The sequence below is a fragment of the Electrophorus electricus genome, chromosome 14 (genome assembly GCF_041902795.1).
Source record: "Electrophorus electricus isolate QZ-2024a chromosome 14, ASM4190279v1, whole genome shotgun sequence".
In the NCBI taxonomy this organism is placed as follows: domain Eukaryota; kingdom Metazoa; phylum Chordata; class Actinopteri; order Gymnotiformes; family Gymnotidae; genus Electrophorus; species Electrophorus electricus.
Genome location: NC_137510.1, coordinates 17834071 through 17858753, shown reverse-complemented (window position 1 = coordinate 17858753; position 24683 = coordinate 17834071). Strand labels below are relative to the sequence as shown.

At 37.4% G+C, this 24683-nt stretch overlaps 2 protein-coding genes across 3 annotated transcripts; both read left to right on the top strand.

The window, feature by feature from the left end:
• Nucleotides 1-2459: 2459 nt before the first annotated feature.
• LOC145651165 (patched domain-containing protein 3-like) lies at nt 2460-4807 on the top strand. Its single transcript, XM_081696449.1, has 3 exons — nt 2460-2656; nt 2980-3125; nt 3231-4807. Exons 2-3 carry the CDS (start codon nt 3092-3094, stop codon nt 4805-4807), a joined length of 1611 nt encoding a protein of 536 aa, XP_081552575.1. The 5' UTR covers nt 2460-2656; nt 2980-3091.
• Nucleotides 4808-10699: 5892 nt separating this feature from the next.
• fasn2 (fatty acid synthase 2) lies at nt 10700-21110 on the top strand. 2 transcript variants are annotated; one of them, XM_081696562.1, is made up of 6 exons: nt 10700-10764; nt 10876-11029; nt 13797-13957; nt 14272-14331; nt 14646-14827; nt 15091-21110. In XM_081696562.1, exons 1-6 carry the CDS (start codon nt 10707-10709, stop codon nt 20656-20658), a joined length of 6183 nt encoding a protein of 2060 aa, XP_081552688.1. In that variant the 5' UTR covers nt 10700-10706; the 3' UTR covers nt 20659-21110. The 2 variants fall into 2 exon arrangements, with proteins under 2 accessions (XP_081552688.1, XP_026871963.2); XM_027016162.3 differs by having other exon boundaries at nt 14125-14331.
• Nucleotides 21111-24683: the final 3573 nt, after the last annotated feature.

The following is a 24683-nucleotide window of genomic DNA, read 5'->3' as shown; positions in this document are numbered from 1 at the left end:
TATAGATCAGGAAAGAAATTTAGGAGAGTACACAGAGAGAACGTATAGCGGACAGGAGAACAATCAATTTAACGAACATGAACCGAGAAGGCAATACCGACAAAGAAGGCAACATAAACTAGAATAGCAAGAGAACGCATGTAGGAACCAAACAAGAGATAACACTAACAGGAGAATAACAATAGTAAACGGAGAGAGAAACTTAACTTGAAACACAAAGAACGAGTACAGCATAACCATAAACAAGGCAGAGGCAGAACACTGAAGACACATAGAAATGGAATTAGAAATAACCAACAAACCTAAGATGCGGTGACACAGTTTAAATATACAAAGCTAACAATAGCCTATAAACAAGGAGCAGGTGAAAGCAATGACGGGCGTTGAAAACAAACAAGGGTGTGGAGAAAACAAAACTAAGGACTCGAGCACACGGAAGAGATCATGAAGCCAAGGAAACAGGAGGAGCCCCGATCCGCGAACATGACAGTCACAGTTGTGTTCAAGCAAAATGCATGTGGGAAATATACAAGGAAGTTTTTATCACTGCTTGTAAGGAAGTAAGGGAGTGAGGTTGCTTTCACTAAAAACTGATAAATTACCTAATTATTGTCAGGTTACAGTATTTGCCATTCCTACTGCATTTCACAAAATTCAGATTTAATTGTAGACAACCTGCCATTTGTTATGTATAGATCTGTTTGACTTACATGCATCCATAAAGTCAATGAGACCACACTTGTGTCTGTTGATATCCTTGCTTGCAATGCTTACAGAATATTATATAATGCAATGTTTCACAAATTCATGCTAGAATATGCTCTTATACAGTATGTACTGTATATCAGAATGTAGAAACTATTTCAGGACAAACATAGGATGCCATGGGATATTATCTGAGGTGGAATCATCTACATCAATGCATTATTATCTTCTTCCTCAATCCATTGTTTAGTAATTTCTTATCCAAATTGTCTATGGTCTTTAACTATCTGAGCGTGAAGGCGTTGATGCCATCATCTTTATATGTCCGTGGAGGCCAAGTATGACTGCCACCCACAGAAGACTGGACAAATGATGTTAATGATTTAAGGTGAAGATCTCTTGATTCTCTGTAGGATGGTTTTGTCTGTAACAGCAAGATGTAAGTACTATAATGTTTAATATTGGAAAATTGGTTGTTTTTAAAATGTTTGTTAAATTGTTCACTTAATTCACTGAATTGAACCTCTCATCAAAGTCCTTTTAGCCAATTCTTTGTTTCAAAGTTTGACTTAATTTATTATGATATTCTACCTAATTTAATTAACAAACCCTGACTGACAGACCATCTCGGTAGTCTATGATGGTTACCCAGGAATTTAAGGACCAACCACCCACAAAACCCAACCAACCAACTAACCAACCAACCAACCAAACAAACAAACACTTGCACAGTGTGCATTTTATGACCTAAGAAGTCACTCTTACTTCTAACATTGAAAAATAAAAGAAAACAGGAAGAAACAGGAAGCTGTTGCCATCTGTTTAATTGCTTTTTTTCTGACAGTCATGGCCATGTCATAGCCATGAAGAAGTGCACCTCAGTCAATGGCCTTGACTTGTTTTCTTTGTTAATATATAGAGCATACAGTTGATTTTAATGCCCCTTTATGCCCTTTGGTCAGTTCCTCATTGTACTTTTTATTGCAGGACTGGTTAATCTGTTTCGATTCTCTTGGCAATGATTGGAAATGAGCCACCTTTACAAATCCTGTAGTACAGTGGGTACTGTTTACATAAGAATTAACAAACAAAATAGACAGCATACAATTTTAACCTAATATATTCCTAAACACATGTGAAGATACAGGCACAGCATTGATAGGAGTTTTTAATAATTTATTTATTCACTCTGGCACTGAAAATAAAAGTAATAATGAGGTACCCTATTTACTAAGGGTTTCTTTTTTTTTTTTTTGTACTTTTCGTTTTCGCATTTATCTTCAGGACTTAAAAGACGTAGCAAACTGCAGATTCTATAAGAGCAAGGCTTTCTTGAAACACAAATTTTTGAGGACCGAGATTGTTTATTTAAAAATAGCCTACCCAAATTTGTGGGAAGCATCTGACGCCTCACAAATACTGTGTTGTCCGTACATTAACTTTTTAGGCTTTATCTATTATAAATCAGTTAGTCTGGGTTCCCAAACAGCTAATGCATGTGTTTATCTTATCTTTATGTGAAAGATCTGTTGAATAATAAGCACCGAAAAGTAAAATTATTATTAGATTTTGAAAACTGATTTAAAACCGCTCTTCCTGGTGGACTCTTATAGATACTTTACTGTAGGCTGTACATGTTGTTGATCGAGTACATAGTTGACTCTTTGGACACTAATATTACAGTGAAATAAAAATGCCCACTTTTACGCAGTGTCGACTACTGGATTTTTTTATTTTATTTTTTTTTTTACTAATAGTTTTAAGGTGTTGACTATTAGTTTCAAAACTCAAAGCTAATTTCTTTAAATCTGTTGTCTGTTTAGGTGTCTCTGTCTTATTTCACTTCATTATCAAGAGAGGAAGAGTTTGAAAGCAGTTCAGCGTCTGTGATTCCTTTCTTCTCCATCACTTATTGTTTGTCCATTAATATTGCAATAATATCTTGTTTGAGGTATGTAAAAAAAAATTGTCTGTGTGTGTACTTCTCTACAATTTTGAATATTTATGCTGCAGTTGCTCACCTTCATATATCCGAAGAAGATTCCAGTTGAGTAACTGCCTTGTACTAGTGTATAATTTAAAATTATAGTGAAGCACACAGAGTTTCTAGAGAAACAGGATATTTTGGACAGATGTGTGTATATATACACACAACCTTCTGATTTTAGGAAATTCCTATATTTAATTTATTTCTAACTTATAATTAGAAATAAACATCAATTTTCTTTGGGTAGTTATCTCCACTATAGCTTGTCATTCATTTAACTTCCCTAGGTTGGACTGTGTGAGGAACAAGGTATGGGTTGCGTCATGTGGGGTTCTTTCAGCTGGCTTGGCTGTGCTGTCCAGTTTTGGGTTGCTGCTCTTCTGTGGAATACAGTTTCCTATGACAGTGGCTACAGCTCCTTTTTTAATTTTGGGTGACTCTTACTATACTGTTTCATATTTAATTTTTGTTATAAGTGAAAATGTACATGCTTTTATTTTGTTTCTCAATAAGCCTACTTTTCATTTATTCTCTCCAGGGATTGGGGTTGATGACATGTTCATTATGATTTCCTGCTGGCAGAAAACAAAAGTTATGGATAAAGTTGAAGATCGTTTGGCGGAAACATATGAAGAAGCAGCCGTATCAATCACTATCACCACAATAACTGATGTTCTAGCTTTCTACATTGGTCTTATGACTCCATTCCGCTCAGTGCAGTCTTTCTGTTTGTACACTGGTACAGCTGTGCTCTTTTGCTACATCTACAACATCACATTTTTTGGTGCCTTTCTAGCCTTAAATGGAAGAAGGGAACAAAGCAATAGACACTGGCTGACCTGCATGGTAGTTTCTAAAAAAAAGGACTGTCCTGATGGTAATATTTGCTGTGTGGGAGGGGAGTATGATGATTTGACTGGTACTGAAACAGAAATGCTACTTAATTTGTTTTTTAAGAAATACTATGGGCCTTTTTTGACTAATTCTTGGACTAAAGTGTTTGTGATTTTTCTCTACGGTGGGTATTTAGCTGCTAGCATCTATGGGTGCGTCCAAATGCAAGAGGGAATTGAACTAAAACATTTAGCTGTAGATGACTCCTATGTGGTTAAATACTATGATAAAGAAAAGTACTTTAAAGAGTATGGTCCCAGTGTTATGATAGTTATCAGGGATGAGAAATTTCAGTATTGGAATTCTTCTGCACGAGCAAGCCTTGATTTTTGTCTTCAGGAATTTAACAAACTGACCATGACCTCAAAACATTTACTCATATCTTGGCTTCATTCCTACTTACAACAAACATCTTTAGATTTAAATGATGAAAACATATTTAAAAATAAGCTGGTAATATTTCTAAGAGCTTCAGGATTCAGTCAAGACGTCAACTTTACTAATAACCAAATCATTGCCTCCCGCATGTTTATTCAGACAGTAAACATTAGTACAGCAGCTGATGAAAAGAATATGCTGAATGCTTTTAGAGAAACTGCTGAAAAATGTGTTAAGTCAAAAGAAGCAGTAGACATATTAGTTTACCACCATGCCTTTATCTATTTTGATCAGTATTCTGTCATAGTAAGCAATACTATCCAAAACATAATAGTTGCTACTCTGGCTATGTTCTTTGTTTCCCTGCTATTGATACCAAACCCTATCTGCTCAATATGGGTAACTTTTGCTATTGTGTCTGTCATTGTGGGTGTGGCTGGTTTTATGGCATTATGGGATGTCAATCTAGACTCAATATCTATGATCAATTTAGTCATTTGCATTGGTTTTTCTGTTGATTTCTCTGCACACATATCCTATGCTTTTGTTTCAAGTAAGGAACAGACAGCAAATAAGAAGGCTATAGATGCCCTCTATAACCTTGGCTATCCAATGATACAGGCAGCACTGTCCACTGTTGCAGGGATAGTGGTGCTATCAGCTGCTCAAAGCTATATATTTAGGACTTTCTTTAAAATCATGTTTTTGGTCATCCTTTTTGGGTCAATTCATGGCATAATGATCTTACCTGTGTTTCTGTCTTTATTTGGAGCATGTGGGAATGCACACACTTCAATCATACCTAAAACCCCTCAAAATCATAGTTACAGGGTCCAACATTAAGAATCATTCTTATACTTACTCCAATTCGGATTTTACCCACCAGATGGAGGTTAAAAATAAAGCATATACACATGATATATCAAGCGATCAGCATATATACAGAACAAATGAAAACATTTTGCCCCCTGGTAACAAACTACCAGCAATTAAGAATCATGCAACTGGCCCCATCTATTCAATATCAGGCATGAGCTTGGATCCTGACTGTCCTTAAATTATTCATAGTGAATTCAAAATGAAGACATGAAGGTCTATTACAAACTCAAATTTATTCATAAAAATATACATTAATGATTTTTTTTTTGTCAGCTGTAACATTTAGAAGTTACAAACATATTTCAAATATTTCTTCGAAGAAGCGTTTTCAGCACATACTTTTAATTTACTTAAATATATAATGTATTCATGTGGTATTTTGCATAGAATGTTTGTGTTAAACATTTGTATTAAACAAATGTATTAAAAATTTGTGATATTTAATAAACATTGGATAATTTGTGATACCCGTGGTGTATGTTTGCGCTTTTTATGTTTTATGTTTCACACAGAGATTTAGCATTTATGATAGTGTAGTTGCAAATTCACCAAACAGTCAGAACATTAAAACCTGACAGATGAAGGTGATGTGCTGGAAACTGGAAAAATGGGCAAGTGGTCAGAGCGACTGCCATACTACTGTAGTACAAATTCCTGAGTAATGCTGGCTATGATAGAAGGTTGTCAGAATATAGTATGATGTAGCTAGCTGCATATGGAGCTGTGTATCTGAAATCAACAAGCAGATTAGTATTGTGAGGTGGCCTACTTTTCAGGGCTAATTGATGGAAACAAAAAGCCTAATACAATTTATAGGCTAGTAAATCACCCACCTAAGACTTTTAAAATTTTTCTAAAGATAAGTGTGACGAAGCTACTGAATTATTTTGCTTACGCATGGTCAACAGCTTCCCATGCACATACAAGTTCATATTGCATCAGGAAGAATTTTGTCTGTTTCAGGGATTGACCTTGAGACACTATAAATTATTTCACTTTCAACACTGCTAGCTGTCCACTACATCCCAATCCAAGCAAATTATTTATAGATGTTTTTCAGAGCATTGATATTACAGTTAATTAGTCACTTAATCAAGGAATTAACGGCAGAGTCTCAAAACAGTTAACAGGTCTCTTCTGAATAAGAGTAAACCTTGCAAATCTTAATAATTATAAACCAATCCGCAATACTCCATCCAAAATTAACCACAAAGCTAAGATGGTAATGGTTAGAGTAACACTCCATTTTACTGTAATGTTGTGGTCATGGTAACCTTAGCTTGTTTCTGATGCTAAGGCTAATTAGCATTGTTTTATTTGGATGTTGCAAAGACTATCTTTGTGAAGTGCTCAGGTAGTCGTATCTGTTTGGTGTTTCTCCTGATATCTCTGTGTTTCTGCTTTCATAGCTAAATGTTCTCATTAGTGGTTTATTGCTTATTCTGCACTATTCATGACAGTTCTGGTTATCAAACAAACATGTAAGCACAGAAATAAGTGTGTGAATAGATATTGCTGTAACTTTAGATTATTTTTCACGTGTATAAGATTTCTTCTTGTTTACACTGACACTTGGTTCTGGCAGTGTCTGTCAACACACATGCAAAGTACCAGTGACTTGGACTTGAGAACCAAGCAGAATCCAAAACAGGGGAAGACATAGTGAAAATGAAAAATTGGACAATGTAAATAAATGATTAATTTAATAACAGAAACTCCAGGAATAAACAAAAAGGATAAGAGGCCAATTCAGGGTGAGGGTGAGCACTGGATAAATAAGGGGACTAAATATTAAGGGGGAACCTACCGGATAACAAGGAAGCAGACAAATTCAGACAAACAGGGTAAAAAACAAGGAAGGGGAAAGAAACCTAAAGGGAGCAAAGCAACGAGGAAAGAGACTAGACTACGACGTGGGATTATAGATCAGGAAAGAAATTTAGGAGAGTACACAGAGAGAACGTATAGCGGACAGGAGAACAATCAATTTAACGAACATGAACCGAGAAGGCAATACCGACAAAGAAGGCAACATAAACTAGAATAGCAAGAGAACGCATGTAGGAACCAAACAAGAGATAACACTAACAGGAGAATAACAATAGTAAACGGAGAGAGAAACTTAACTTGAAACACAAAGAACGAGTACAGCATAACCATAAACAAGGCAGAGGCAGAACACTGAAGACACATAGAAATGGAATTAGAAATAACCAACAAACCTAAGATGCGGTGACACAGTTTAAATATACAAAGCTAACAATAGCCTATAAACAAGGAGCAGGTGAAAGCAATGACGGGCGTTGAAAACAAACAAGGGTGTGGAGAAAACAAAACTAAGGACTCGAGCACACGGAAGAGATCATGAAGCCAAGGAAACAGGAGGAGCCCCGATCCGCGAACATGACAGTCACAGTTGTGTTCAAGCAAAATGCATGTGGGAAATATACAAGGAAGTTTTTATCACTGCTTGTAAGGAAGTAAGGGAGTGAGGTTGCTTTCACTAAAAACTGATAAATTACCTAATTATTGTCAGGTTACAGTATTTGCCATTCCTACTGCATTTCACAAAATTCAGATTTAATTGTAGACAACCTGCCATTTGTTATGTATAGATCTGTTTGACTTACATGCATCCATAAAGTCAATGAGACCACACTTGTGTCTGTTGATATCCTTGCTTGCAATGCTTACAGAATATTATATAATGCAATGTTTCACAAATTCATGCTAGAATATGCTCTTATACAGTATGTACTGTATATCAGAATGTAGAAACTATTTCAGGACAAACATAGGATGCCATGGGATATTATCTGAGGTGGAATCATCTACATCAATGCATTATTATCTTCTTCCTCAATCCATTGTTTAGTAATTTCTTATCCAAATTGTCTATGGTCTTTAACTATCTGAGCGTGAAGGCGTTGATGCCATCATCTTTATATGTCCGTGGAGGCCAAGTATGACTGCCACCCACAGAAGACTGGACAAATGATGTTAATGATTTAAGGTGAAGATCTCTTGATTCTCTGTAGGATGGTTTTGTCTGTAACAGCAAGATGTAAGTACTATAATGTTTAATATTGGAAAACTGGTTGTTTTTAAAATGTTTGTTAAATTGTTCACTTAATTCACTGAATTGAACCTCTCATCAAAGTCCTTTTAGCCAATTCTTTGTTTCAAAGTTTGACTTAATTTATTATGATATTCTACCTAATTTAATTAACAAACCCTGACTGACAGACCATCTCGGTAGTCTATGATGGTTACCCAGGAATTTAAGGACCAACCACCCACAAAACCCAACCAACCAACTAACCAACCAACCAACCAACCAACCAAACAAACAAACACTTGCACAGTGTGCATTTTGTGACCTAAGAAGTCACTCTTACTTCTAACATTGAAAAATAAAAGAAAACAGGAAGAAACAGGAAGCTGTTGCCATCTATTTAATTGCTTTTTTTCTGACAGTCATGGCCATGTCATAGCCATGAAGAAGTGCACCTCAGTCAATGGCCTTGACTTGTTTTCTTTGTTAATATATAGAGCATACAGTTGATTTTAATGCCCCTTTATGCCCTTTGGTCAGTTCCTCATTGTACTTTTTATTGCAGGGCTGGTTAATCTGTTTCGATTCTCTTGGCAATGATTGGAAATGAGCCACCTTTACAAATCCTGTAGTACAGTGGGTACTGTTTACATAAGAATTAACAAACAAAATAGACAGCATACAATTTTAACCTAATATATTCCTAAACACATGTGAAGATACAGGCACAGCATTGATAGGAGTTTTTTAATGATTTATTTATTCACTCTGGCACTACCCCCTGGGTTCATATATTCCAGGAAGATTCTTTACAGTGTTATCGTGGTTGTTTCAATTTGTTGTTACTTGTTTTTTAGAAATATTGACTTCAATTCATGGAAAGATTCAAATGAGTTGCTGTCTTTTTTGTTTGATGTACACAACATGAAATTAAAGGGAATAGTTTTATTATCTGTCTGACCTCCAATAAAATTATATGGTGTTAATTGGGGGTTGTATAAAATTCTTCTGAAAAAGGCCATATATTATCTAGATTGTTCATGAGGGTTTTAAGAATTTGATTACTGTTATTGGCAGGTATTATTGAGAAGAAAAGTTTCCTAAAGTTTTTAATACCGCACTATATTATTTATCCAAACTCTTAATTGTTTTTTTCAGTATAGAAGATATCAGTTCTCCTCAAATCAAAACATTTTCCCATATTTTCCTTTAAAAATTGGCAAACTTCTAGACTTGCTAGGTTTAACCTTCATCCTTCCCCACATAAGATTATCATTTATTTCTCTTGCAAAAGTACAAAGCATGGTACATTGCACAGTAGTTGTCAGTGTTGTCATGTCATCCATGTATGCCCTGATTCGCAGGAGCTGAATACCATCCTGCAGCCTCTCTCCATGTACGACCCACTTAGAAGCTCTAATTATGACCTTCATCACCTTTGTAAATGCCAACAGTGAAATAGTACAGCTGGTACTCATTTCCAATCACTGGAAAGATATAACATACTCTCCTGTATTAATACAAAACTTAAAATAAGCCTTCACCACCCTAATGATCTTATCCAGTACCTAGAAAATCACAAATTCCTTCCAAAAGAGATTATGTGGTGCTGAGCCAAATGCATTAGCCAAATCTATGAAAAACACATCGACCCTTTTTTTAGGTCTCGACCCTCTTTCTGTCTGAATCTGAAGCCAAATTATACTGTTATGCTCCAAACCACCTGCAAAACCCGAAACCCCTGCCTTTTGCATTGATGTATCAATTAACTTTCAAACATGTTGCCAATGATCACACTAAAGAATTTATTACCCTCTAGATTAAGACTTATAGATTAAAATTGTTCAATATCCACAGCATCATTCTCTTTTGTTATGAGAACACCCCGTTTTTCTCCGCACTTTTGAGATAATTCCTTTCTTCCACACTATGACCGTCATCTTCATTAAAAATGTCAAGACATCAGGTGTGCTTTTATACACCTGATGCATGACTCTTTTAGGCTCTGGCGCAGAAGCTGCCTTTGAATGATGCACCACATCTTGTACCTCACTCCACGACAGTGCCACCCTGTCTATTTGCCACCCTGTCACCTACAGGTGGAATTTATGCTGGCAAATCAATCACCTTCACCTTATCCTTATCAGAATACAAATTACTGAGATGCTCCTCTAAATAATTTTTTTTTTCTAATTTCTAATCTCTCAAACTTAAATGGATCCCTAAAGAAGGTTGCCATAGCACACTCCTTTTTTTCTCCTTTTCCTCAAGACCTCTGCTCTCCTCAACACTGCCAGCCTACCCTTCAGCTCATTCTGCAGCGTATCAGTACCTCTCTTTTCTCCTCCTCTTCTCACCTTCACTGATTTCTGAGTGAAAATAAACTATTAACCTGATGTACTTTGTGCAGTTAATTGTTTATGTATTACTTTGTCTGATGTGATCCATTCACAGAGTGCATTCATTCATGGCCACCTGGCCTAAACATTAACCAGAATGGAAATATTTGCATATTTTGGTCAATAATGATTTCTTTTCTTTTCCCTCCCCAATTGGTTATGCTTATAAAGGACTTGTCTCTGTGAACATTTTCATAACCTTACAACAGGAAAGGAAAGGATAGGTGAGATTTATTTCCATTACCTTTCATTACCTTATATTTGGGTTATCTGCTCTTAGTTTAAAAAAATAAAGAATTGATTGATATTGAAATATTGATACTTATTATCATACAAAATATATGCATGCTGCTTTCTTCACATGAATTTCAGCTAAAGTTTATATTATTTATTTCAGATAAATTTCATCATGAAGGATGATGATCCAGAAATTGCTGTTGTTGGCATAGGATGTAACTTCCCTGGTGGTAAGATATTAAATGAATAATAATAAATTCTCACACTTCCTTCATTAAAGTCAGACTTTTGTGTATACTTATCTTCTTGTGAATTATATTGTTTGCTATCTTCTATTTTAGGAGAGGGGCTTGATCATTTCTGGAAGGTCCTCATTGAGGGAAAGAACTGTGCTGTACAGATACCAGTAGAGCGGTTTGACTATACCCAGTGGTATGATCAAGATGCTACTAAGGCAGGGAAGTCACGAACAGCAAAAGCTGCACTTGCTGAAGGGTGAGTCTTGCCGTCTTTCATAAGTACAAATAAAACTGGGTAAACTAAAAAAAGAAAAAAATAGAGACAAAAAGCATAAAAGATTTGAATGTTAAATAGCAACAGGAGACAATTAATTAGTATCAGACATGTAATGATAATCACTAATTATTATGTTTATTGCAGCTTATTAAATTCTGAATGTGGTTTTCAAAAGACCTCTGTCATTCATTAAAATGCAGAAAAATAATAAACCAACTCCTAGACTGTAACTGTGCAAACTTCTGTATATGTTGTATGAAAGATCATGTACACCTAAAAATCTTTTTCACTTTTTCATGTAAATTATAGTGTAATAACAATGTGCCTTATAATAATGTGTCTTATAATCTTGTTTCTATAACACTGAGGGGTTAGGAGCTGGATGCATATGGGGAAAAGAGCAAAATTTATTATGGGCAAATCGAGAATCATAATCAGTAGAACAGATCAGGGTCATAGAGCCAATGTGTAGAGTATGAGAATACATCATAAACTAAATGAAACAAAATGCAATGAAAAAGGGGAAGTAGGCTATAACAAAAACACAAGCAATGATGAGAACACTTAACTAACACTAGCGAATAACCAAACAGGCAGAGGAAACATGAGGCTTGGAACATGAACAGCAGCTAGGATTAACAATGACCAGTAAACCAACAGCTCCCAAGCAAAGCAAAAACAACATCAACATCATGTCTGGGGCAGAGGCTGATGGGAGGGACTTCATGACTGGTTGGTGTGAAACACTACATGATAAGATTTTCAGGCTCTGCCAGACTAGAAACTGTGCCCTGATCAAACGCACCAGTGACTGGTTTGAAGTACTTGCATTCCACCTGGACAGGGTTCTTGGTCTTAATAGGAGTCGTCCAGCCATGCTAAGGACCTTCCATAGTGATCTCCCCCCACACAAGTATACCAGTGGCTCTCTCAGACCTATAGTGTGAACAACACAGGGTATATACACACGTACTAATGGGGTTAACAAGGCACAAGTAATACAAAAGATGGGCAGAGATAAACAAAACACAGAAGCAAAACAAATACACGAGACAGGTTAACCATGACAATAAGGATACTATGAGGGGCCAAACTTGACAGTAATCCCCCAAAACCACACAGCACAGAGGTGTGCAAAAACAAAGAAAACAACCAAAAACAAAACAGACCAAAAAAAGGACTAGGACAAGACACTGACAGGAACAGAACTGGCAAGACAAGGAGCAGAAACAGGAGCAGGAAGTACACAGGCAGACAAAGGAGCAGAGGAGACAGAATACACAGAAACCACAGACACAACAGGAGCAGACAAGGGAACAGATGTGGGAACAGGCACAGAAACCGGGGAAACAACAGGAGCAGACAGAACAGCACAAGAACCAGGAACAGACGCAGAAGCAGGAGCAGGAACAGAACACTAAACAGAACACTGAGGATGATAAAAGGGCCAGGAGGGAGGACAAGGAGACACAACAAAAGATAGATGTTGAGGGATGACTGGAGGTACAAAAGGATGAGGAAAACAAAAACGCAACACAGAGTAGGCCAGAGACAAATGGGACAGGAACAAAAACAGACACGGACATCGGAACAGACATGGACGGGCACAGCACAGAAACAGAGGGAGACAAAGGAATCAGAATGAGCACAGAATCAGACTCAGGGACAGACACCACAACAGAGGCAAAAACAAAACCAGGCAGATGATAATTCAACAACAATGGAACAGTAGGAGCAAGCAACCAAGGAGACACGGTAGGCCAACAGGGAACAGGAGACACAGACGGGGGCAGGTTGGGCAGGGACCATGGGGCAGCAGGAGACACAGACGGGGGTGGGCCGGGTGGGGACCACGAAGCCTGAGAGTCAAGAAGTGGGAATGAGGATGTGGAGGTGCCTGGCAACAGATTCTGTGAGTCTGGGGGCGTTCAACGGCAGGTCCAGGAGGCCCGGGGGAGCAGCTGCGGCATTCAGCGGTGGGTCCAGGAGGTCTGGGGCCATTGCCACAGGAACAGACTGGGTAGTGTCTTTCATGCCGGGAACATTAACTGGATCAGGCTGGGTGGCGTCCTTCACGCCCAGAACAGGAAGTGGCAGGGTGGCTTGTGGGACAGCCACAGGTACAGGAGAACTGACACATAGATACAGATACAGTACACTCTCGGTAGCTCCCAAGGCTCACACAGGCTATGGGGTTATCTGAGCCTTCACTCTTGGTCAAGATGGGCAGGCCCATGTCACTTACCTGGGATCTTGTCATAGTCATAATATACAGGGTCCTGTTTTTTTCAGAAATGAAAAGATACCCATGTACCCACAGCACCAGGAGATTTGCTATCTCTGGCTTGGTGGTGCTGACACGTGGTAGACTCAGACTGTGTAGAAACAGCCAGAGCTTTGTTCCAGTGAAATAAGCACATACCAGAGCAAAACAAATACACAACACAGGGTAACCATGACAATAAGGATGCTAGGAGGGGCCAAACATGACGGTTACTATGCAAATGTTGCTAATACTCTTCTTTCAATAAGGTTTAATACCTTTAAACTTATAATGTTTACTTTCTTCTATTTAAATTTTTACACACTGACACTATCCCTAACCATACTGAAATTATATTATTATATTATTAATGTAACACAATGCTTATAGGTAATGCTATAAAATGTTAGTTAAAATTTCATAAATATTCATAAAGAATTTTTTATTTACTTAAATTAAGCCTTTTTACATATTTTTTTACAGGTTCAATCAGCTTGATCACAAGTTCTTTGGTATTAATGATGCTGAGGTGGAGCAAATGGATCCTCAGCAGAAAATCCTTCTGCAATGTACCTATAGAGCACTAGAGAATGCTGGGATACCTATGGAGAAGGCCAGTGGGTGCAGAACAGGAGTATTTTTGGGTAATTTGACTAAATGATCACGATTATGATGTGTGCACACACACACACACACACACATATATATATATATATATATATATATATATATATATATATATATATATATATATATATATATATATATATATATTCAAACTTGAAATGGATTCATATACATGTTTTTTTAGGCCTGATGAACAGAGACTATGAACTCATCATGGCAAATGCTAACCCAGTCATCATCAACCACTGTACTGGTACTGGTTTAGCTATGAGTATAGCTGCCAACAGAATCTCCTATGTCTTCAACTTTACTGGGCCTTCTTTTGCTATAGACTGTGCTTGCTCCTCTTCACTTGTTGCACTTCATTTAGCCTGCCAGGCCATCAAACAAGGTATAATAACACTAAAGCTCTTTTTCCTATGCCCAAATAAGTTTAACTTGTTTTTGTTACCTTTATTTCATCTTTAATCATACACATTATGTCATACACATTTCATGTTTCACAATTCAAAAGCATCTGTCTTTTTTATGATATTATGATATCAGGATATTATGTATAAGCCATCGTAAAGAGTAAGAAGTTATGAGATGAAAATAAATTTGTGAAACTTTTTTTTTCTCAAAATGTTTTCTCAAATTTGAATTATTTGATTATTACTCTCACATTTCTATTAAAGTCAGTTTAACTGTACTGTTTTTGAACAGGAGACTGTGAAATGGCTGTATGTGGTGGTGTTAGCTGCATTTTTCAGCCAAGAGTATTCGTGGCTCTAAGCAAGGCTAATATGATTTCACCTAATGGCACCAGCAAACCATTCTCTGACAAAGCAGATGGCTATGGAAGAGGAGAAGGCTGTGGAGTCATCCTGCTCAAGCCTCTGAATAAGGTATTTTCTTTTACATAAACCAGATACCTTTATACCTTAACACATACCAATATATATAGCACCAGTTTACCAGAGCCAGATTAAGCCTAGACTGAAAAAAATATTTCCAGTTGTGATTTATCCCTGCCAGTTCAGTTTAGCCTAAGATCGTGCATAATCCATGTCCAAGAAAGCTACAGAATTCAATCATATACAGTAGGTCATAAAATGGTAGTTATATCAAACTTTAAAAATCAAATTTATATTTGCAAATATTCCCATAGGCTCTGCAAGACCATGATCACATTTGGGGCATCATATGCAAAACTGCAGTAAATCAAGATGGCCACACCGTCACTCCAATCACAAAGCCATCCATGATCCAGCAGGAGAAGCTGCTGCAAAGAATTTACTCTACAAAGACCTACCTGTCTGATGTCCAATACATAGAAGCTCATGGGACTGGAACCTCAGTGGGAGATCCAATAGAGGCAAGTAGCATCTCTAAAGTTATTTCTAAGGCAAGGCCTGCAGATTTAGGGCCACTCTGCATTGGCTCTGTTAAAGGTAACATTGGACACACAGAATCTGCAGCAGGAGTGGCAGGACTTATTAAGGTTCTCCTTATGATGAAGCATGAAACCATCGTTCCTTCACTGTTCTACTCAGAAGAAAGCTCTAGCATAGATGCCCAAGCTCTCAATCTAAAAATCCCCACCAAAGCAGAGAAATGGGTCACCTGCAGCAGTTCCGTGAGAGTTGCTGGAATAAATAACTTTGGATTTGGAGGGACAAATGCACATGCAGTTGTGAAACAATACAGGCAGAAAGAATTCCTGAAAGCACCTGTCAAGAAAAATCAGCATTTTTTTGTACTTTCTGCAGCAACAGAAAAATCAATGGCAATGATGATAAAAGACACTATAGAAAATATCAGCAGTGGGAACATAACAAATCTACATAGTTTGGCATATACCTCTGCATGTAGAAGGAGTCACTTAAGACATAAATACAGGAAATCATTTCATGCATCGTGTTTGACTAATTTGAAGGAGAAGCTTGTGCATGTTCTGGAACAAAAGACTTTGATTTCAAAGCAAAATCCCAGACTAATTTTTGTTTTCTGTGGGAATGGTGTTACTTACAAAGGCATGTGCAAACAGCTCATAAAAGAGGAACCTGTTTTCAGGGAACAAGTGAGAGAGATTGAGTCTCTTTTCCAAGGCTACAGAAAATTGAGCCTTGTAGAAATGCTGGAGAGGGAGTGTCGACCTGATGTTGATTTCTCAGAACCAGAAATTATCCAGCCCCTCCTCTTTGCCATTCAGGTTGCCATTGCTAAGCTACTAATCTACTGGGGAATTAGGCCAGATGCTGTTCTTGGTCATTCTGTTGGAGAGGTTGCTGCAGCCCATTGCTCAGGGTTGTTATCACTTGAGGATGCAGTGAAGGTGATCTATTATCGCAGTCATTTGCAGAGCAAAGTAACTGGAGGAAAAATGCTAGTTGTAAGTAATATGGCTGTATCAAATGTGTTGGATATCCTCCCTTCTTATTCTGGGAGAATATGCTTGGCAGCACACAATAGTCCTCAGTCATGCACACTTTCAGGAGAGGCAGATGTCATTGATAGTTTACATAAGCGCTTGAATAATTCACATGATGGGAAAAATCTGTTCCTTCATGTTTTGGATGTCCCTGCTGCTTATCATAGCCATATGATGGATTCTATTTTGGCAGAGGTAGAGAGCAGTATAGGTCCATTAACGGTACAGAACACAGTGACAGAATTGTTCTCAACAGTGACAGGAGAAAAAGTGTGCCCCACAGATTTTGTTAATGGTATTTACTGGGCAAGAAATATCCGAGAGCCAGTGGCATTTAAACAAGCAGTAAAATCAGCCAAACAGAACAAGAATGCAATCTTTGTTGAAATTGGCCCAAGAAGAGCTTTGCAGAGAAACATCAAGGAGACTCTAGGAAATGACACAGTGGTGCTGTCCTCAGTGGAGCCAGATAAAGATCATGAGACAATGCTGACTGTTGTGTCAAAACTTTTTGAAATGGGAGTGAATGTAGATTGGGATCAATTCTACAAAGGCTCTGAGGTGAAACCTATATTTTTGCCAAGGTATCTGTTTGACAATGAGAAGAAAGATGTACTTATTGAAGCAACACACAATGATACTAGGAGTAGTCACCCTGTAATTACACAGAAGAGTAAAGATGGCTTGGTTTTCAGCTGTGACCTCTCATCTGAGGCACTGTCCTACTTGAATGACCACAAACACCAAGGTGTTGCAATTATTCCTGGGGCATTTTATGTTGAGTTGGGTTTAGCAGCTTTTATGATGAGTGCAAAACCAAAAGTGCCCCTTAACTATCTACAGCTCAGTATAAGATTCCACACTCCATGCATTTTGTCACAGAATATACCAGCCATGAAAGTGCTGTTGGATCCAACAGAAGACACAGCAGAAAACAGTTTTCAGTACAAAGTACATTCTTTGTCATCATACTATGCATCAGGCAAAGTAGAGGCAGTACAAAAAAGACCTGAAGAGCAATACATTTCACTGAAATGCATCTACAAAAGATGCCAGTCAGTTGTGAGCTCTGAAGAGTTCTACAAGTACCTATGTTTAGGTGGTTTTCAGTATAGTTCTGTGTTCAAAAACAAAGGGGATGTTTACTATGGGGAAGAACTCAGAGAAAGCTATTCAGTTGTGACAGTCCCTGATAAGTTATGGCCCCATTTGTATGACTATTATCTCCATCCTGTGGTCTTAGACTATTTTATGCAGATTCTTCCTGTAACAGGAACTCAAAACCTCTTGGGAAGACCTGGATTTCCATCTCAAATTGGCAGTTTAACTGTATTTGAACCACTGCAGAAGGAGATGGTTGTGTATTTGAGAGCAACAGATATGAGTACAGAGGAGCTTAATGTTTGTGGCTGCTTTGTTGACAAAGAGGGCAGAGTTTTGGTTGAACTCAAACATGTGACAATCACATATCTAGGGGATCCTTCTCATGTTGTAAAGGAGTATTTTTACCACAACAGCTACAGCATTCCCTTTGAGAATGAAAACTTCTCAACACCAAAATCATTGGTTTTTGCTGATAAGTTAGGAATATCCAAAGGCTTGCAGCAATATTTAGACCCATCATCAAAATACATTTCACCAACACATGCCAAAGCACTGATGGAAAATGGATTTGAAGTTTTTCTCTCAGAAATGAAAATCCCAAATATCAAGGCAAACTTCCAAGACGTTTTGTTTGTGTGGGGTATTGCAGATATGACTTCATACAAAACAGAGAATGTGTTAGACAGCATGGCAAATTCTTGTGAAATCTTCAGAAAAATTGTTGCAGGACTCAAGACAATACATTTCCAAAGCTCCATCAGAGTTGTAACCTATCGGTCATCAGAGGACACAGTTGACCATATTAGTCCTGGTTTTGTACTGTCTGGAATGATAAGAGCTTGTGCTGCTGAGATAACAGAGCTTTCTTTTCAGCTGATAGACATAGGCTCAGTCTCTGAAGAGGACATCAAAGCCTTTGCTCAGATCCTCAGATCATATCCTTGCAGCAAATACCCAGAACTAATTGTGAAAAATGGACTGATTTATAAGCCACAGATAATCCAAACCCCCATTACAACTACAGACAGTGCTAGCCAAAGCCTCCACTCTTCACAATGTGAAAGTTTTATTGTGCAAACGTCTGATCCCCACAGAATGACAAGGCTGTCTGCAATAGGTTCTGATGAAATTGTTCAACCTGTTGGTGCAAAAAATGTGGAGATCCAGCTCTGTAAAATAGCTGTGCACTCCTCAGATTACTTTCCAGTCAGTGTCTCAGATTTGAACTTTGGTCAGACTTTATACTGGAGCAAACACACATCCCAGAACCACAAGCTTTTAGCCCTTGACTTCAGTGGCACTGTTACAGCTGTAGGAAAGGATGTTAGAAAACTGAAATTGGGAGATAAGATTGTGTGTTGCTACCCTGTTACTGCTTCTAGCAAAGTTGTTATTCCAGCAGCTGCTTGCTACAAAACAAAGAGGCTTCCATTTTTGAAGGAAACGCCATGTGTGTCCTACATTATATTGGCTTGGGAAGTCCTGCACTGTGCATTACCAATGACTAAACAACGTATGAAGTTAGGCATTTTCTCCACTATTCCAGACTCAGTTCTTGTGAAGGTCCTAACTTTAACAGCAATCAAATCAGGCTGGAGTGTCACCGTGGGCACAAATGCTAATCAGCTGACTTCGGATTGCCATGAGGTGGTGAGAATTGTGCTCCTGCCTCCCTATGATGAAGGTGTTATAGCACAAACAGCGAATATTAATGGTGTTAGAGACATTGTTCTTGTCTCTGACAACCAAACCTCTGTCAGTCAGCTTGACTTGAGAGGTTATAATGATGAGGTTTTCATGAAAGTCCTTTTCACATCAAACATATTGCAGAAGCAATCAATTACAGCACACAAGTCATGCATTTCAAACTGGCTGAAACACATGCATTTGGACAAAAGGTCTGTGTTTTTTGAAAAGACCACTTTTCAAAAACTGGCAAATGGAAACATTGATTGCTTCCCTTTAGATGAATCTAAATCATACTTTAGATGTCAGACAATGCCTGTGGTGGTCCTTGGTGATGATACCAAGGATGAACTGTCTGACATTCTGCTTATGCAAAAGGTCCAAAAGTTGTTCCAGAAAAATTCTGTCTACATAGTGACAGGAGGTCTCTCAGGACTAGGCTTTGAGACAGTGAAGTTCATTGCTCAGAGAGGGGGAGGGAACATTGTTATCCTCTCTAGGAATAGCCCAAATGAACTGATGGAACTGGAAATAAAAAATGTTAAAAATCAGTGTCAGTCCATAATCACAAGTCTGCAATGTGATGTCTCAGCACCAGAACAAGTTTACCACACAATTGCTCAGATCAAAAAACTGTTCTCATCCAATCCAATTAAAGGAGTGTTCCACAGTGCAGTTGTTCTTCATGATGGGCTTATTGAAAGCCTAAACAAATCCCTCTATGAGAAAGTCATGAGGCCAAAGGTGAATGGTGTGATCAACCTTCACCATGCCACTAAACACTGTGATTTGGATTATTTTGTATGCTACTCCTCCATCTCAGCTTTCATTGGCAATGCTTCTCAGACAAATTATGCTGCTGCCAATACATTCCTGGACACATTCTGTCAATATCGTAGGAACATGGGGCTTCCTGGACAGTCGATTAACTGGGGGGCTTTAAATTTGGGTCTCCTGTTAAACAAAGAACATTTCCAAAGATTTCTGGAGGCAAAAGGAATGATGATCCTGGAAGTTCCAGAAATTCATCAAAGTCTTGAACAATGTCTTCTCATGAACAAACCACAGCAGGTCGTATGCAAATTCAATTTCAAAAACATCAGATATAATGTTCTGTCACAAAACAAATCACTTACTTCTCGATTATCAGCATTGGTAGAAGAGGGCCTCAGAAAGGCTACAACGCTCAACTCCAATCTTGAGCAGTTTAACACATTCTCTTCACCTAATGAATACATTAAGTCTGTGATCAGTAACACTACAGGTGTTGAACAGAATGAGTTGTCTGATGATACACCTCTATCAGTGCTGGGCATTGATTCCATGTTAGCCATGACTCTACAGAATCTCATCTTTCAGGAGAAAGGTGTGAATGTGCCACTAGTGGCACTCCTTGATCCAGACAGCACACTCTCACACTTAGTGAAAATCTTGGGAGAGAAAAAAAATGAAGGAAACTATCAGCATGAGAATGACTTACTATCTATGCACACAGCGGAGACAACAAGGTTCTAGATATTCTGCTCATTGTTATGTAAGCAGCTGCTGAAGAGATTTAGGTTTCCCACTGTCATTTATAAATGATGGATGCTTATTTTGTTTGTATCTGTTTTGATGATTTTAGTGTGCATATGTTAAATGCATATTTTGGTATTGTGTTTATGTTTGTTCATGTTTTTCACTTTCCATCTGCTTTTTGTTCATATATTTTGTTTAGCAGTTTAAATTTATTTTATAGGGTATAGTATGTTTAGTTATGTTGAAAGTATCTGTACAATGATCACAGCAGTACATTGCTTTGAGATATACTGAGATATAAAAGATTGTATATATTCAGTGAGATTATCATAAGTTGTTGTTCATAACTTTGTACTTAATGTGAAACCAGAGGAAATATTCATAAATCTACTGCCTGAGATTCTGAGTATAATTGAGTTATTTTCAATAAAGCTTCCATGTAAACTATAATAGAGAACGCAGCCTTCTCTCACTCTTGACCACATTCTTAAGGATAACTTCACATTCCAGAATACCTAGACCTGCAAGACTTATTAAATGTCCATATTCCTGAAGGACTCCTGGATTCTGACCTTTCTCAAAAGAGGTGTCACCCCCTGAGCATCATAACAGTACCAAACTTGAATAAAAGGATATTTGTATTTAATGCTTTTTCTTTTTTCTTATTAGAGTCAGAACAGAACACTTTGAACTATGAGTCCACAGCGCCCTCATTAATTAACCATGCATACACACACACACACACACACACACACACACACACACACACACACACACACACACACACACACACAAACGTGTGTGTATGTGTGTGTGTGCTTTTGTGTTCCAGTTGTTTTATTCCTTTCTGCTCTTTATTAATATATCAAATTATTTTGTGTTTTTTGTAAGCTAACTCCAGGAAAATGCCTGGCTCAAAGACTGAAACAAAGTAACAGTGAATATGCAAGAACAGAGCAACTAAGAGTCCATGTAACTTTCGGTAATTGATTTTCTGTTTGAAATCCTAAAATAGAAAAAACAAAAAATGACCCTTTATTGTTCATTCATGTACTCAATCGGAAACTAAAGAACTTACTCACTTTTTGTTTTTTTCTTTTATACACAAGAAAGCAGAAACAAGAATTTGCCCAAATTTTCATTATGGTGCTTATGCCTACAAAACCAATATACATTTCATATTTTGATTTGGAAATGTTCATGGGTCTGAGGTGCTGGTTCTATGCCATTAGCCAGCCTCTAGGGTCACTTGTTTTTTCACAAAGAACTTTGACTAAAATAAGAGTCCTTCACATAGTTCTGTCTGCAGGTCTGAAGGAATGATTTGAATGAATCATCCATAATATGAAATTAATCGTCCATAATATGAAAATTGTAAGACATTTAGGTCCTTATATAGGAAATACTCGTGTATTCATATCCAATTATCACTATGTCTGTATCTGCTTAAAAAAGACACACACAAAGTCAATGGCTGCTGTATTCAACCGCTCCTGGTCATCTTCATCAGTTTGCACAGTAGTAACATTGGTGAAGTTCAGGATGCCCAAGTTTACGAGTTATTGACACCTCTTTGAGGCATGAATGACATCAAGTATGTTCATGAGGAAGACTATTGTTTCATATACTATGTACTAGGTCAAAATAAATAAATGCCCTGTCTATACTATATACTACAAATAAACAAGATTTGCAGTCACATGCATCTTTCTTTTAGGATAGACATGGCATTTATTAATTTTGAAATGTTTAATGTATACTACATCAAACAGGTGCATCAGGGGAAACAAACTGAGCTATTGCTTCAGATATTGGCAGCCGTGTAAAACAATGAAACTGTGCTTAATAAAAGTCATATGGGTAGCTACTGTAATTTTTTAATATTTTGCCTATTTAAAAGTAGAAAGAAAACATTTTAATAGATTATTTTGCAAACCAACATTGTTTTATTCTATGGCAATAATGGTCAACAGTCTTCTTCCTGGAGAGCTACCTTTTTGCAGAAAGGAAGAAATAGCTCAAGAAGCAGGGTTGATGACTACCGTTCTATGGCATTGCTTCATAAATTCTTTGTGGTAGCTTATCTTTAACACTCTGAGACTTGATTAAGCTACATATGCTTTAGCTAATCAAGGGCATGATAATTATATAATTAAATTAACATTCAAACACCCAAAACCATGTTTTAACAGCATGTTTGGGCAGTTGGAACACAGATTACCATTGGTTTAGACTTTTAATCATTAACACCTTTTTAGTACAAACTAGCTAAAAACTTTAAAGGCTGTGACATACTTTTCTTTCTCTCTTGCCAATCAGTTGACTTTCCATCCATTGTAATTTGTTTGATTTGTATTAAAACATCCAGCCAAATTCATATCAATGAAAAATTAAACTGCCCAGTTATGCAGTTTTATTATCTTGTGCAGAGCAATAAGCCTAGCTACTGTTTGTCACCATATTTTTATAATTTAATAAAATGCATATAAAGTAGGCTACGCATACCCTTACTCAAATAGCTTATTTCCTTTTATATCTACAGTCCTGCCAATATCTGAATATGCGAGCCAGCTGGCATATGGAATATGCTGGAATATGCGAGCCATCTGGAATATCCCAGCTGGCATTTCAACGCTTATTTATTGTTCGATCAACGTCATGGGCCAAGGTTGAATCACCGCTGAATTTTGTTTCGTTTTTGAAAAGTACATTAAAGTTGATACAGTGACTTTGTTTCAACGTCTTGCTTTCTAACATTGAATAAGCATTTCAACACTCAATTGCAAGTAATATCAACATACCACCGTTGAATTTTCAGTTTTTTAAAATTGAATCATCATTGATATCGTGTTGTCAAACGTCTTTTTAAAACTGAATTCCCAGCATTTCCATTTCATTCTACACTATAAACAATTGGGCACTCAATTATACTATATGCCTGTTTGGAATTGAATCATTTACACATTTTATGTGTTCAGTGCAATAATGTTCACATTTAACCTATTGGCCATGCCATACCTACAAATCCACTTGATTGTGATCAAATGGCACGGTTGGAGTTCCGCACTCGGAATGTTCAACATTGTATGGGAGAGAAAAATCACAGAATAAGATGCCAGAATGAAACAATAACACAGTCTACTTTTTAAAATATATTTAATCAGAGAACTAGAAGAGTACAAGAGGAAACTGAATAAGTCAGGCAATTAAAAATACAAATCCCACATATCTTTATTTCTTTCGACCCCCACCCATCCTCTCCAGAGCATACTTGAGGTATTTTGCCATGGTCTCTAGTGTGTGTAGTTTTATATGTAGGCCTACTGATGACAGCATCTAAAGAGGCACAAACCACAAGTTAGATTACGGTTTCAAATATTGTACATTTTAGCTAATGTATGACAAATCCTGTGTACATTGTCAACCATTTTACTAAGCTGTAGTTGTCTAAATAGGATCACATTTAGACCACATCTTGCATGTTAAGAGACACTTTATTTGTGAAGCCAGAAATCCCACATTGTTGTTGCTATGAAATCACATTCCACTAAAGTATATAACTTGGCTAACATCTTCAACAGCAAAGGATTTATTGTTGATCCAAAACTTGGATAGGCAGAGGACAGTCTCTCTACAGTAGTGTGCAACAAGTTCAAAAGTAATGACTGACTGACAGCCAGCTGATGTAGGGTGCTTTTTCCAGACAGCATGCTACATTAGGACTATACTAACTGTTTACTATAAATGACAGGGAGCACATCCAAAAATCCTCTCTCTATATATATTGCATTTAGCTCATATTCAAAGTGACTTACAATTCTGACTGAATATAACATGAGCAATTGAGGGTTAAGAGCCTTGATCAGGGGCCCCAATAGTGGCAACTTGACAGAGATGGGGCTTGAACCAGTAACCTTCTGATTACTAGTCAAGTACCTTAGCAACTGGGTAAATAGCAGCTTCCCACATCTGCCCTTTAAAATTATTTTAGACATTATGGAACTTGAGAGAGTTCTGAAAAA

Bases quoted from the DNA above. Each gene is read 5' to 3' on its own strand.
- fasn2 (XM_027016162.3), top strand. From the start codon at position 10,707: ATGAAGGATGATGATCCAGAAATTGCTGTTGTTGGCATAGGATGTAAC. The intron at 13,958-14,124 runs GTAATTTGACTA...ATGTTTTTTTAG, and splicing joins CAGAACAGGAGTATTTTTGG to GCCTGATGAACAGAGACTAT. The intron at 14,828-15,090 runs GTATTTTCTTTT...ATATTCCCATAG, and splicing joins TGCTCAAGCCTCTGAATAAG to GCTCTGCAAGACCATGATCA.
- LOC145651165 (XM_081696449.1), top strand. From the start codon at position 3,092: ATGACAGTGGCTACAGCTCCTTTTTTAATTTTGG. The intron at 3,126-3,230 runs GTGACTCTTACT...TATTCTCTCCAG, and splicing joins AGCTCCTTTTTTAATTTTGG to GGATTGGGGTTGATGACATG.